Here is a 12,675-nt window from a genome sequence, read left to right on the forward strand (position 1 = left end):
GGGTGAACTTCACAAGGAATGGACTGAGGCTGGGGTCAAGGCATCAAGAGCCACCACACACAGACGTGTCAAGGAATTTGGCTACAGTTGTCGTATTCCTCTTGTTAAGCCACTCCTGAACCACAGACAACGTCAGAGGCGTCTTACCTGGGCTGAGGAGAAGAAGAACTGGACTGTTGCCCAGTGGTCCAAAGTCCTCCTTTCAGATGAGAGCAAGTTTTGTATTTCATTTGGAAACCAAGGTCCTAGAGTCTGGAGGAAGGGTGGAGAAGCTCATAGCCCAAGTTGCTTGAAGTCCAGTGTTAAGTTTCCACAGTCTGTGATGATTTGGGGTGCAATGTCATCTGCTGGTGTTGGTCCATTGTGTTTTTTGAAAACCAAAGTCACTGCACCCGTTTACCAAGAAATTTTGGAGCACTTCATGCTTCCTTCTGCTGACCAGCTTTTTAAAGATGCTGATTTCATTTTCCAGCAGGATTTGGCACCTGCCCACACTGCCAAAAGCACCAAAAGTTGGTTAAATGACCATGGTGTTGGTGTGCTTGACTGGCCAGCAAACTCACCAGACCTGAACCCCATAGAGAATCTATGGGGTATTGTCAAGAGGAAAATGAGAAACAAGAGACCAAAAAATGCAGATGAGCTGAAGGCCACTGTCAAAGAAACCTGGGCTTCCATACCACCTCAGCAGTGCCACAAACTGATCACCTCCATGCCACACCGAATTGAGGCAGTAATTAAAGCAAAAAGAGCCCCTACCAAGTATTGAGTACATATACAGTAAATGAACATACTTTCCAGAAGGCCAACAATTCACTAAAAATGTTTTTTTATTGGTCTTATGATGTATTCTAATTTTTTGAGATAGTGAATTGGTGGGTTTTTGTTAAATGTGAGCCAAAATCATCACAATTAAAAGAACCAAAGACTTAAACTACTTCAGTCTGTGTGCATTGAATTTATTTAATACACGAGTTTCACAATTTGAGTTGAATTACTGAAATAAATGAACTTTTCCACGACATTCTAATTTATTGAGATGCACCTGTAAATATTTTTTTTAGACCTTGAATACATGTGCATGGACACACACAAAATGAAATTAAGTAGATATAGTTAAAAAAATCCATAATAGTAATAATACTAATAATAATAATAATAAAATAGTAATTTAAGTAATAATAATCAACATTTTTAATAGTTTATAATAATAATAATCATAATAATAATTCTTTTTGATAAATTAATAGATACCAGATGAGTGCTGGGAAGATTTTTTATGTAATGTAATCCAAAAGTGATTTTTAGGTAATATAATCTGATTCCTTTTGGATTACTTATTGCATGGTTCACTAAAGCGAATTCATTTTAAATGTATTAAGTACCATTTAACACTCCTTTCATTAAACATTAATAAATATAAAATTAAAAAGAAACTTGTTATTTGTCAGTCGCTGAATAAAACAAAAAGTACTTGTAGTGTAAAACAAAAAAATCCATAAAAAGTAACTAATTGGATGGCGCTCATTTTAAAATGCAATGTTATCCAATTACAAGTACTTCTGCCATTTTTTAATCCAATTATGTAATTCAGATTACATGTAATCTGTTTCTACCCAATACTGGTGCTACATCAATGGTTTATTTACTTGTATGTATTTAAGTAACTTATAATGTAATGTTATAATACATTTTATAAGTATGTGTGTTCCCTAGAAATTGAAGCCATGACTTTGGTGTTGTTAGCAATGCTCTGCCAGTTGAGCTAAAGGAACATGATGTCTGCTTCATTGCATTGATCATTATTTATTGAGAATAAATCATCTCACTCAAGGATGTGACGTCAATAAAGCCCCGAGAGAACTGTATTAGAAATCAATCATTTTTCCACTCATTTTGTTTATTTCAGTGCTGTCATCAAGTGAGACAAATGAATCTGTTTATTGTCTCTCTCTCTGTGTGTGTGTCTGTTGTTCTACTGACATACTGAAATGATTATTTATGAAATGTCTCTGAGATAATATTCCAGTGTTTCTAAACAATGCCATGAATGACACTTCCTGTGAAGATCAAAGATGATGGGCATTCTCATTGTGTTTTGCATTCTTTATTGGTAAATTTAATCTCATTTAATTTAGTTTTTCCTTTTTCTACCTTGTTTATTAGTTTCTGTTCCTTTTCTTTAAAATATCAGTATAAAGTCCGGTTCACTTTGCAGCTTATTCTGACTATGAACCGTACACTTAGACAGGACGAGACTGTGTTTATGGCATGTAACGTTATCAAAAATTATTATTTATTTTTTTACACACTGTATTGGGTTGGGCTCATAGAAAATGTTGATACCACAGTCATAGCACTTTCAAATAGTTGCGCTGACAAAATCAGTGAAATTAGAAGGCAACGTGCTTAGACTTTCGTCAGAATTGCTGTCTGTCTAAAAGTACACATATTTATTTTTTGCAAAGTTAACGAATAAAAAAAGGATTTAAAAATGTTCACGTAAAAAAACAAAACAAAAAAACTTTTAATTGGTTCACTGGTACCATGTAGGGTGAAAAAATGTAATATTTTTATATTTATTAATTTCACAATAAATGTTTAAAGTAAAAAGTATGATTTACCTTTTAGCTAATGGTGAAAATTAATATTATGTTTAACAAGAATAGGCCTGTCGCGATTATTAAATAATCGTTTGATCGCGGTTATCACGATTATTGTGCAATTAAATTCCAATCACATGAATTTTAAGCCAATATATAAATTCCATGCACAGCGTGTTTGTGTGTCGTTCAGTTCTGGAAGAGCTCGAGAAATGCTTCTCAAATGTGCCGTCAGCAGAGGCTCACGCCAAACTCCCACGAAAATATAAACGAACAAAGATAAACGCTGATAGTGAACGCAAAGCACTCTGGTTTCACTTTAATTAAACCATCGGGTAATGGCAAATGTTCCTGGTCAAAGTGGGTTCATTCACACATTGTTAATGACACAGTGACACACACAGCATATCTAAAAACATATTTTAATGTCATTCATATTGTTTTAAAGCCTTAAAAGGAAATCGTATAACCCGTTTGTATTATTTGATTTATAAATCAATATGTTAAATATGTAAAAATGACTTCTTAGGGGGCCTGGGTAGTTCAGTGGTAAAGACGCTGGCTACCACCCCTGGAGTTCGCTAGTTCGCTAGTTTGAATCCCAGGGCGTGCTGAGTGACCCAGCCAGCTCTCCTAAGCAACCAAATTGGTCCGGTTGCTAGAGTGCCTCCTCGTAGTCGCTATAATGTGGTTCGTTCTCGGTGGGGCGCGTGGTGAGTTGAGCATGGATGTCGTGAAAAGTCAACATGTCACGTGATAAGATGTGCGGGTTGATGGTCTCAGACATGGAGGCAACTGGGATTCGTCCTCCGCCACCCTGATTGAGGCGAATCACTATGCCACCACGAGGACTTAAAAGCACATTGGGAATTGGGCATTCCAAATTGGGTGAAAAAGGGGGAAAATAAATACAATAAATAAATAAATGACTTCTTAAGATGTTTGAAGCACACATGCACCTTAAGAAATATGACAATTTATATGACAATTAGTCGTGAAAGTCCTAAAGGGACAATTCATCATCATAATCGCAATTATTTGTTTGACAATTAATCGCTCTTTTGCCATCTTGTTCTAATTATTATGGTTTCTCAAGAAACGTATAGAATACTATTGAATTAGATGCTCAACAGTATGCTGCATCTTGTTGCGTAAACATTAGATACAATTAGTAATTACCATTAAATTATATTGTCAATGCAACATATCAACATAAAAATATGTGTACACTTTACATATAAATACTTACAAATACTAATAAGGACAGACAGATAGATAATATGTAAAAAAGGAATGTGTACATGAGGGCTGTATCTATAATTCCCACTTCATTAGTTCTGTTCATGTCATTTACTGCAGCACATCCTGTTCTTTTTTTTATGATGCCGTAATTTTCTCGTAATGAGATGAACATGTATGTTTGAGCATATGGCCTCTCCCATCAAAGAGCTCAATCCTCAAATTGAACTACACAATTCACCAGGCCGCTGTCGTAATTTCCACAAGACTTCTTTAATGGCTCTAATTCACTGCAGACTAGATAATTTGACGGTGAATGACTTTGGGATTGTAATTATGTGTCAGTTACTAAAAAAAAAATCATATTCGTTTTTCTTTTTTTTTTATGCAGTCAGACTGTAGACACGAGCTGAGACTCTACAATGTTAAATTAGGGCTAAAACTGCCTGACATTAACACAGCTGCCTTCAAATAGTCTTGTTACAATCATCAATCCTGCATTGAATTTAATAGCGCATAGTTATTTTAGAGCAGTTTTATCAGCTGTCAAGCAGACAGGTTTACTTCAAAACTTCTTCTTTCGGCTGCTCCCGTCAGGGGTCGCCACAGCAGACCATCTGTGATCCACATATTTGACTTGGCACAGGTTTTACGCCGGATGCCCTTCCTGACACAACCCCCAGTGGCTGGGGGACTCTCACTCAAGCCAACTTTAGAGCCTCCTATTCACTTAACCTACATGTTTTTGGACATGTGGGGGAAAGCAGAGCACCTGGTGGAAACTCCACACAGAAAAGGCCAGTTGAGCCGGGACTCAAACCCAGAATCTACTTACTGTGAGGCAACAGTGCTAATCACTGAGCCACCGTGGTTTGGAGCTCAGTTTAAACAATTTGTATCGCTCTTGCCTGTATTACAGCCTGTACAGCTGAAAACAACCCACTCCACGACTCGCTTTTGGCACCCCTCTGTGGACATTACACCTGCAAAATGGTGCTTACATGCCCGTACACCCAACAACACTAATCATTATGGCCACTGGGAGCAGTGTTTCACATTTCAGTAAGCACAGACCTATTTTAGTTAAAGAAAAGTTAACCTACTGTTTCAATGAGCAGTACTCTTTTCCGATTTTAATGTGACATCAGTCTGATTTTCCCAAATCATAGTGGAATTTGAAAATGAACAGTACAAATATTTCCAAATATATGAACTATAAATTTATATATGTGCATATATGGTCATATACAGCACTAATTTATGCAAATATGTATGCAGGATGAATGTATATTGGATGTTTGCAGTGGCTCTGGTAACAATGCAGCCGTTTTGACTGCGTGTTAGGGATCATTGATTTATGGAGCAGAAATCCACAGTGGCTTCAACTATTTCCCAGAGAGCTCCATATGAAAAAGTCTTCATGACTTAAACAGATCCACAACAGACTAAATACAACCAGAGTCTGGGAGTTTAATTTTTACAGTTCTTCTATAAGTTTTTATTTCTTGCGAATTTTTTTTTTTTTTGCTTTAGTTTTTTTCTTTACTCTTTCTGTTCTTCTCACCGGCAATATAGCAAAAGTGATTTACACAAATACAGTATGTACCATACCTGAACATTAAATTCATTTTGATATAAACTCTTCACATAAAACAGGGGGAAAAAACATTCAAATGAAACATTCAATTAAAATCACAGGACGTTTTAGACTCCATACGAAGCTCCATGTTTATGATGCATTATACATTATTTAAGCTTCACAACACATCCCTGGTAAGATGTTACACAAGTCACATTTAGCTGTCAGTTTTTAAAGCTGAAGTGTGAAATTTCTGCACTGCTAGCTTCACCAAACAGAATTGCAAAAATAATGACTGTATTCAAACAGATTTCCCAAACATTCTGCATGTTTTCCATTGGTGAAAAATAGATAGCTCCGCACCCAATGTCAGGATGCTCAAACAGAGCAATGTTTTAAAAAGCATCACACTGTTAAATTTATTGAGGGAATAAACATTTAGTTGTCTTTGCGTATTAAGCTGGAATGCAAAAAAAGTATTATAACAGAAATAAAGCCGCAAGCGACAATTATCGGGGTCTGAGCAATTTGGAAAAGTGGAGAAAATTACAATAACTGCCAAATTTGAAGAAACACATCTGTCTGGGGCAAAGCAATTTCATTACTGAGTACTTTAAATACTTTGTTGGCATTCTGTCCGCCATTTAAATTTTCTGAAAAACCTCCTAGACCGTTAGTCCAATTAGCCCTAAATTTTACATGTATCATATACAGACCTGAAAAATTACAAAAAATTCTTCAAATCGTTTCAAAGATATAACCCAATATTTTTTTGGCGAGCATAATTCACTTATCAACCTATATCTTCTGAACTATTTGCCAAATCGGCCCAACAGTCTTGTATGAGTTCTAAAAAGTCTTTTTTTTCAGAAAACTCAAAACGATGGAAACATTTTATAGATGGAAATGAAATTGGACATAAACATTTTGTTCCTGCTTGACTTAAGGAATCAGAAGAAAATTTAGATTATAGCCCATATGTTTGCGAAAACATAAAAGTGTCTATTAAAGTGCTATTTAGGGTCGGATGGGGGTGTGTGTGCACACCTGAGTAGTGGGTTGGATTTGGCACCATCCTGCCAAATTTGTTTTCTCTAGGACTTATGGTTTTCGCTGCCCAGACACTAATAGGGCAGAAAAAGAAGTAGCAGAAAATAAAAAATCGGTATGAATACAATAGGGTTCCAGCACCTTCTTTTCACACTCTAAGCATAAAAATTGCAAATGGTTGGCAACATTTCTAACAGATTGCAGATAATGCATCATGAACAAGGACAGTCGTTTCTTCAGCTTTGCTTTGACTTAAAAATTGAAATGACATGACTTTTAGCCAAATATACCCATTTCCACCCTAATATGGAATGCTTAGGCATGTTATAAATAATGGGTCTGACAGTCATTCTTAATGCTGAGGTGCTTTTACAATCCCAAAAGCCTCTTTGTCTCACAAGGGAACCATAAGGAACATTCCCAAGATCTCTCTGATGAGTTCTGTTTTTGTCCCCATGACTTGTTGTAGTGTTTGGGTTGGAACGGCACTCCAGAGAAGTTGTTGTCTATTTGTGGATTGACATATAGTGAAAAAACCAGTAACTTTAAACTGTATGCTTTAGAAATGCATTCAAGTGATCATAAAACAAACTGAGCATCCCATATGAAATGTCAAGCTCAGCTGGATTTGGTGAGTTTTGGAGAGTTTATGCAGTTGAGTGTTCCGTGAAATTGGACCTGAATTATGGATGTACAGTCAGATGGCTCAGAGTTCATTCCTCCTCTTTTATATGTCTGTCAGCATTTGTTTTGGTGAGATTTTCTTAAAGGGTGACTCAATGAAAGCTGCTTTAACTCCTAAGCAGGTAAACAGCCAAGTGATTCCATTGGCATTTCCTCTAGAGGAACTGATTGGCTCAAATACAAAACATCAATTGTAAAGATTCTCCTTACTATGACAGCATGTTAGATAGGTCTCTTGTAAAGAAAATGTGACTGGTATTTGCCAGTGCATAACACATGAATCATAGTATCACGTTAATCTACCTAGATTTTTAATAAATTATTTTTACGTGGCTTGTTGTACGTATCATGGCAGTTTCCTGGTGAAATGAACACTAGAGGCTTTTAAACATTTACTTTTCGCCCTGTTGCTCAAATGATGCTATCTTATGACATCAAAAACCTTTTACTATAGGACATGCCTTGCACGGCGATACAGTTTAAGATTTGCATTACATAACCAGTTCCATTTATGAGCTTATTCCAGTGTGATTAAATTGTGCAGAAGCTCAGCTGATAAAGAATTGCATTTGCAATGCAAAGGACCCGGGTACGAGTCCTGAAGTGCACGTGACACGTGAACCGAAAGTCAATGTCAATTAATTTATAAAGCATAATTAGAAACATCAGAAGTTGACCAATGTACTGTACAGTAACACATGTACAGAAAAAGAAACATTTGAAAAACATACGATCAAATAAAAATTAAGAGCACAAATACAAAATACAACTTCTAAGGTTGATTAAAAGCCATGGAGAAGAAGTACGTTTTTAACGTAGATTTTAAAGTAGTTCTGATGTAGATAGGTAGACTGTTCCAGTTTCGGGGCAGCTATCACAAAAGCAAGGAACCATCACCAACCTCTGATCTGAGGATCGAAGAGATCTCGAAGGATTAAGTGCATGCAAAAAAAAAGTGGCATAGAAGCACAACAATATGACATGGTTGCTTCAGCAATTGTGTTTTTCATCTCATATTAGCTTTTTCTGACACCTTAGGTTTAGGTTTAAGGTTTGGGGTAGGGAGGTCAGTTTTGTTGATTTAAAATTCAATACAGCATTAACCTTAAAATCCTCATCTGTTTGGGAGAGCATTTTACTCTCTTTTAGCACCACACAGTGGACATTTCACCTCAGAACTGCTGTGATACATTTAAGGAACCACATAATATTATTTAGCAAAAATGTCACCACGGTTACGTAATTTTCATGAGATCAGGCTATAAAAATCACTGCCAAAATATTGACGTTTCCCCAATTCAAAAGAGCTCACCTCAAAGTTCTATGATATAATGGTCTCTAGGTAAGGCTTGGATCCTTCCTTCAATGTAATTCTATGCATTTTGTTCATTAATTTAATCATCCAACAGTGTAAATTTAAAGTCTGGATGCTTCAAAAAGTAATAGTGCACCTCTCCTCAACAAGCCGTACGATTTGAGGTATCATTCATGTCTGCAGCACAAATGGCGCACGGGACGAGTTACAGTTTAATACTTAGGGTTCAGGGTTTAGAAGAAACCTCACCAATAATTAATAATACTACTGGGAATTTACCAACTCAGGAGACTTTAACGTCTTTAAGGCCAGAAGCATACTTTACGCAAGTACGCGGACGCAGATGGGAGCACTTGGTCAATGTGCAGTCTGGTTGAACATCCTAAACATGCATCCTTGTGTTACTATGGTGGTAAAGAATCTCTGTACTCAAGGGGGCGATAGAGTTACCTTCAAAAATCTGTGCCATTAAACTGGATATGTTATTATTCAGGTAATCTGCACCATTAATCTATAAATATATTTATTTTAACATACTTTCTCAGTGATATTCTCTTCAAACCGTTGCTCCACCATGACAGTAGCTGACTTCATAAAGTCGCATAGAAGCGGACAGTTCACACTAATGTCCACTGTAGCACCTCTTGTGGCAATGTTGAGAATGCAACGTGCACTATGTTATAAATTGCGGTCTGACACATGGAATGCAACGATGCATGAAACTGAGCTTGAGTAGCTGCATTCACATACTTGCATAGAGTATGACTCGGGCTTAAAGGTTACTAGATCCTCGGTGCAGCTCCCTGCTTTGTCATAATTGAGTCCATGTTTGGCAATGAGATGACTGAATTTGGAATGTCATGTTGTCTCCACTAGTTAGCATTTATTTTTATGCTGTCAATTCTACAACTTCAGTCTCTTGAACAGAATAGTCATCCTTTATCTTCAAGACACTTGAAGACGCCTATAAGTGGGAGTTCTCTCAAACGTTGCTTTCTGTTACCACTGCTGAACACTCACTGCTTAGCTGCCGCTCCTCGAAACAAATGTCTTCTGTCAGGGAGCTGCAGTTACTGGCGCCTTCTTGTGGCTCGGAAGTCAACTGCAGCCTCGCTTTGCCCCTGTTTCGGCTCACACCATTCTGAAAGCCACTCACCAGATGGCGGGATTCTACAGAGGGTGGGGCTGAGTCCGGCGGTTCGGGGGTCTCAGGGCATTCGTGGGTCATCACCAAGGCGATACTAGCACTCTTGGCATGGGCCGTTTGGCTGTAGGTGTGACGGTATTCCTCGTCAATGTCCTTCCCAAGTTTCCACCTCTTCCACTTCTTGAACATCTCGCTTTGGACCTACAGAGACAGAGATTTACATCTATGCATTTGGCAGACAATTTTATATGCAACTTCAAACTTTACATTTAATCAATATGTTCATTATTACCAGTTACCAGCTGAGCTACAGAAACACTACAGGAAAAAGTCCTATTTACATCAAGAGCTGTGTGATCAAGCAGCGCAAATCACAAGCAAAAACAACAAGTTCTAGAAGCAAAATCCAAAAGCTCAAATAAGTATTTTTAAGCAGTATGGTGAACAAATAAACATCGCTTCGTTGCAGCGTAAATGTTTGCACCTACACCATTCTTGCACTACATGCTTGCTAGCTCGTCACGACGCAACAAACCGATCACTCCCATTATAAACAAACAGAGCTTTATTCACTGGAAGCCTCATTTTGTCACACAGCAATGAATTTATAACAATTACTACCATTATATATAGAAGTATAATTTAGGCCTGTTGATTTTTAATCGTGATAATTTAGTGTGAATAATTACAAATTATGCAATTAATCATGCCCCATGTCCTTGCATAAATTCCCTAAAAAGGAATTTTCCTACCACCCTGTCCCAGCTTGAAGTACCAACTTTAATATTTTTGCAAGTGACAGTAAGCAGGGGGAAGTAAGCACAACTTTTCAGTAAATATTGAAATATGCGATTAATTAATCAGCACATCTTGTTATTTATTGTATTAATGTTTTTAATCGATTGACAGCCCGATAGACAGTTTCAATTTTCTACCCATGCAGATGTATCGGGAGCCAGCTGGTACGTGATGGCTGTGCGATATGTGTAAACCTCACTCCCCTGGCCTCAAGAGGTGCACTAGCGACTGACGCTAGAGGCTGTATCCTTTAGCCTCCTTGTTAGCATGCCCGCTTCCCATGCCGGCTGACGCCGGTTCAAATCCTGCTCTAAGCGGGTCGAGCAGGACGGGTTACAAAGGTGCCATGACCCAGATGGGAGTGAGGTTTAAGGGGGTGAGTGTAACAGGAGCCAGCTGGTCCGTGATGGCTGTGCAGTATGTGTAAACCTCACTCCCCAGGCCTCAAGAGGTGCACTAGCAACCGACGTTAGAGGCTGTAGCCTTTAGCCTCCTCGTTAGCACCTGCCTCCCATGCCGGCTGACGCCGGTTCGAATCCCGCTCAGAGCGGGTCGAGCAGGACTGGTTACACAGAGTCCCTTTCAATCCCAATGGATTTCTATAGAAGTTGGATTATTTTATTATCATTTAACAGTGGATGAAGTCTAGGCTTGAGCTCACAGCTGGTAGCTCCATTGAGGTGATGTAAGCTGACTGACTCGAGCTGTCACAGAGCAACGCATTGCAGCAACAGTCACTTTAGACAAGGTGTTAGTGTGTGTAGACTTGTACCGCCAAAGATTTGCAGCGAAAATCCGCACTCAGTGTGAACAGGTCTTTAGAGCATTGTAGTGGTGATTTTAAGTAACAAATTGGTTTTCTTATAATGCAGGCTGGAAAAAGACAAATATCTCACCTCTTTGTTCACAAAGCAGTACAGAATGGCAACAAGCAGACCCTACAATTACAAACAACAAAACACAAGACTTTAAGAATGCTAGCAATGCTAGCCTGATCCATTTGCTACAATCTCCCATCAGATTATAAAGGTACTAGCCAATGAAACCTCTTAAAATCAATCACACAGAGTCACTCTTACAGCAGTGAACAAGTTAGAATATGTAAAATAATCTGAATGCTAATGCAGAGTCGGTGGGCGGGTGACCTTTGCTCTCTGACCTGGAAGGAGCTGAAGAGGAGGTCATAGAAGAGGCGGATGAGCCTCAGAAGAGATTGTTTAGGCACGGACTCATCGATGACGAAGGTGAAGAGGATAGCATGAATTCCCAACAACGGGATCAGTGTGAGAGTTGACTTAGCCAATCTATAAAGAGGAAAGATATTTAAAGATTGATTTATTTATTTCATTATTTTATGCACACTGTCTTTCTTGTATGAAATAAGAAGCACAGGGACATTAAGATGAAAGGTTTTACCTGAATTTATAGTCCGTGTATCTCATCTGATGGGCCTTTAGTTTGGACATCAGAATCTTTATTATGCGAATGAATATAAAGAAATTAATCTATTGCAGAGAGAGAAAAAGAAAGTCCATTAATGTGCAAAGCTGTTCTTTAGTGACTCAGTTCAATATATATATATATATATATATATAATTTAATTATTGTCGTTATCGACACAAATGGGACATATTTGCAGAAATGACATAATTTAGTTTAAATGTATACCAATATATATACTGAATATATTTTTGAAAAAAATGTATTACTCTGTAAAGCTCCAGTGCTATAATTATATCTCTTGATAAGAGTTCATAAAGCATTCTTGTCCTCGAGGCGTTCACAGAATCTGTCCTCAGATCAAATCAGGATGAGTGTATGTGTGTGTGACCATGAAACGATGCTAGAGACTATTTCAAAATGCAATAATTCAGCCAATCCATGTACAACACATCTGCATAGATAAGTGAATGATGTAGAATGGATGATGTTCTTGTCATGCGAGACTGTGACTCATTTTGCTTCAAACAGGCTGAATGAGATCAGTTTTGAGTCTTTGTGAGAGATAAGTCTTACCAGATATGCAAATAGAATGGGGGAACGGATTATCCACCAGTAGCCCATGTTGATATTCCTTTCCCAGCATCTGCATGTGGTGCAAAGTACAGAGAAAAATCATAATCCTAATGAGTTAGAAACCATATAAACACTTCACATGAAACTGATTCTAAATCAAACGGATTGAATTGACATGCAAACCAGTGTAAAGTCAATAAAAATGTGACCAACAGAAATTGAAAGGCTTGCATGTAAATCAAAT

At 37.8% G+C, this 12,675-nt stretch overlaps 1 protein-coding gene across 2 annotated transcripts in view; it reads right to left on the reverse strand.

Moving 5' to 3' along the window:
- Window positions 1-5,311: 5,311 nt before the first annotated feature.
- The window catches only part of LOC127444715 (glucagon receptor-like), a 46,873-nt gene continuing 39,509 nt past the window's right edge, over window positions 5,312-12,675 (reverse strand). For both annotated transcript variants that reach the window (XM_051704267.1, XM_051704266.1), the window contains exons 10-14: window positions 12,432-12,501; window positions 11,832-11,920; window positions 11,575-11,719; window positions 11,312-11,353; window positions 5,312-9,818 (exon numbers count right to left, since the gene is read on the reverse strand). In XM_051704267.1, coding sequence (XP_051560227.1) covers window positions 9,453-9,818; window positions 11,312-11,353; window positions 11,575-11,719; window positions 11,832-11,920; window positions 12,432-12,501 — 712 coding nt within the window. In that variant the 3' untranslated portion in view covers window positions 5,312-9,452. The remainder of the gene's footprint in view (window positions 9,819-11,311; window positions 11,354-11,574; window positions 11,720-11,831; window positions 11,921-12,431; window positions 12,502-12,675) is intronic.

The sequence above is a fragment of the Myxocyprinus asiaticus genome, chromosome 8 (assembly GCF_019703515.2).
Source record: "Myxocyprinus asiaticus isolate MX2 ecotype Aquarium Trade chromosome 8, UBuf_Myxa_2, whole genome shotgun sequence".
NCBI classification, from domain to species: Eukaryota; Metazoa; Chordata; class Actinopteri; order Cypriniformes; family Catostomidae; genus Myxocyprinus; species Myxocyprinus asiaticus.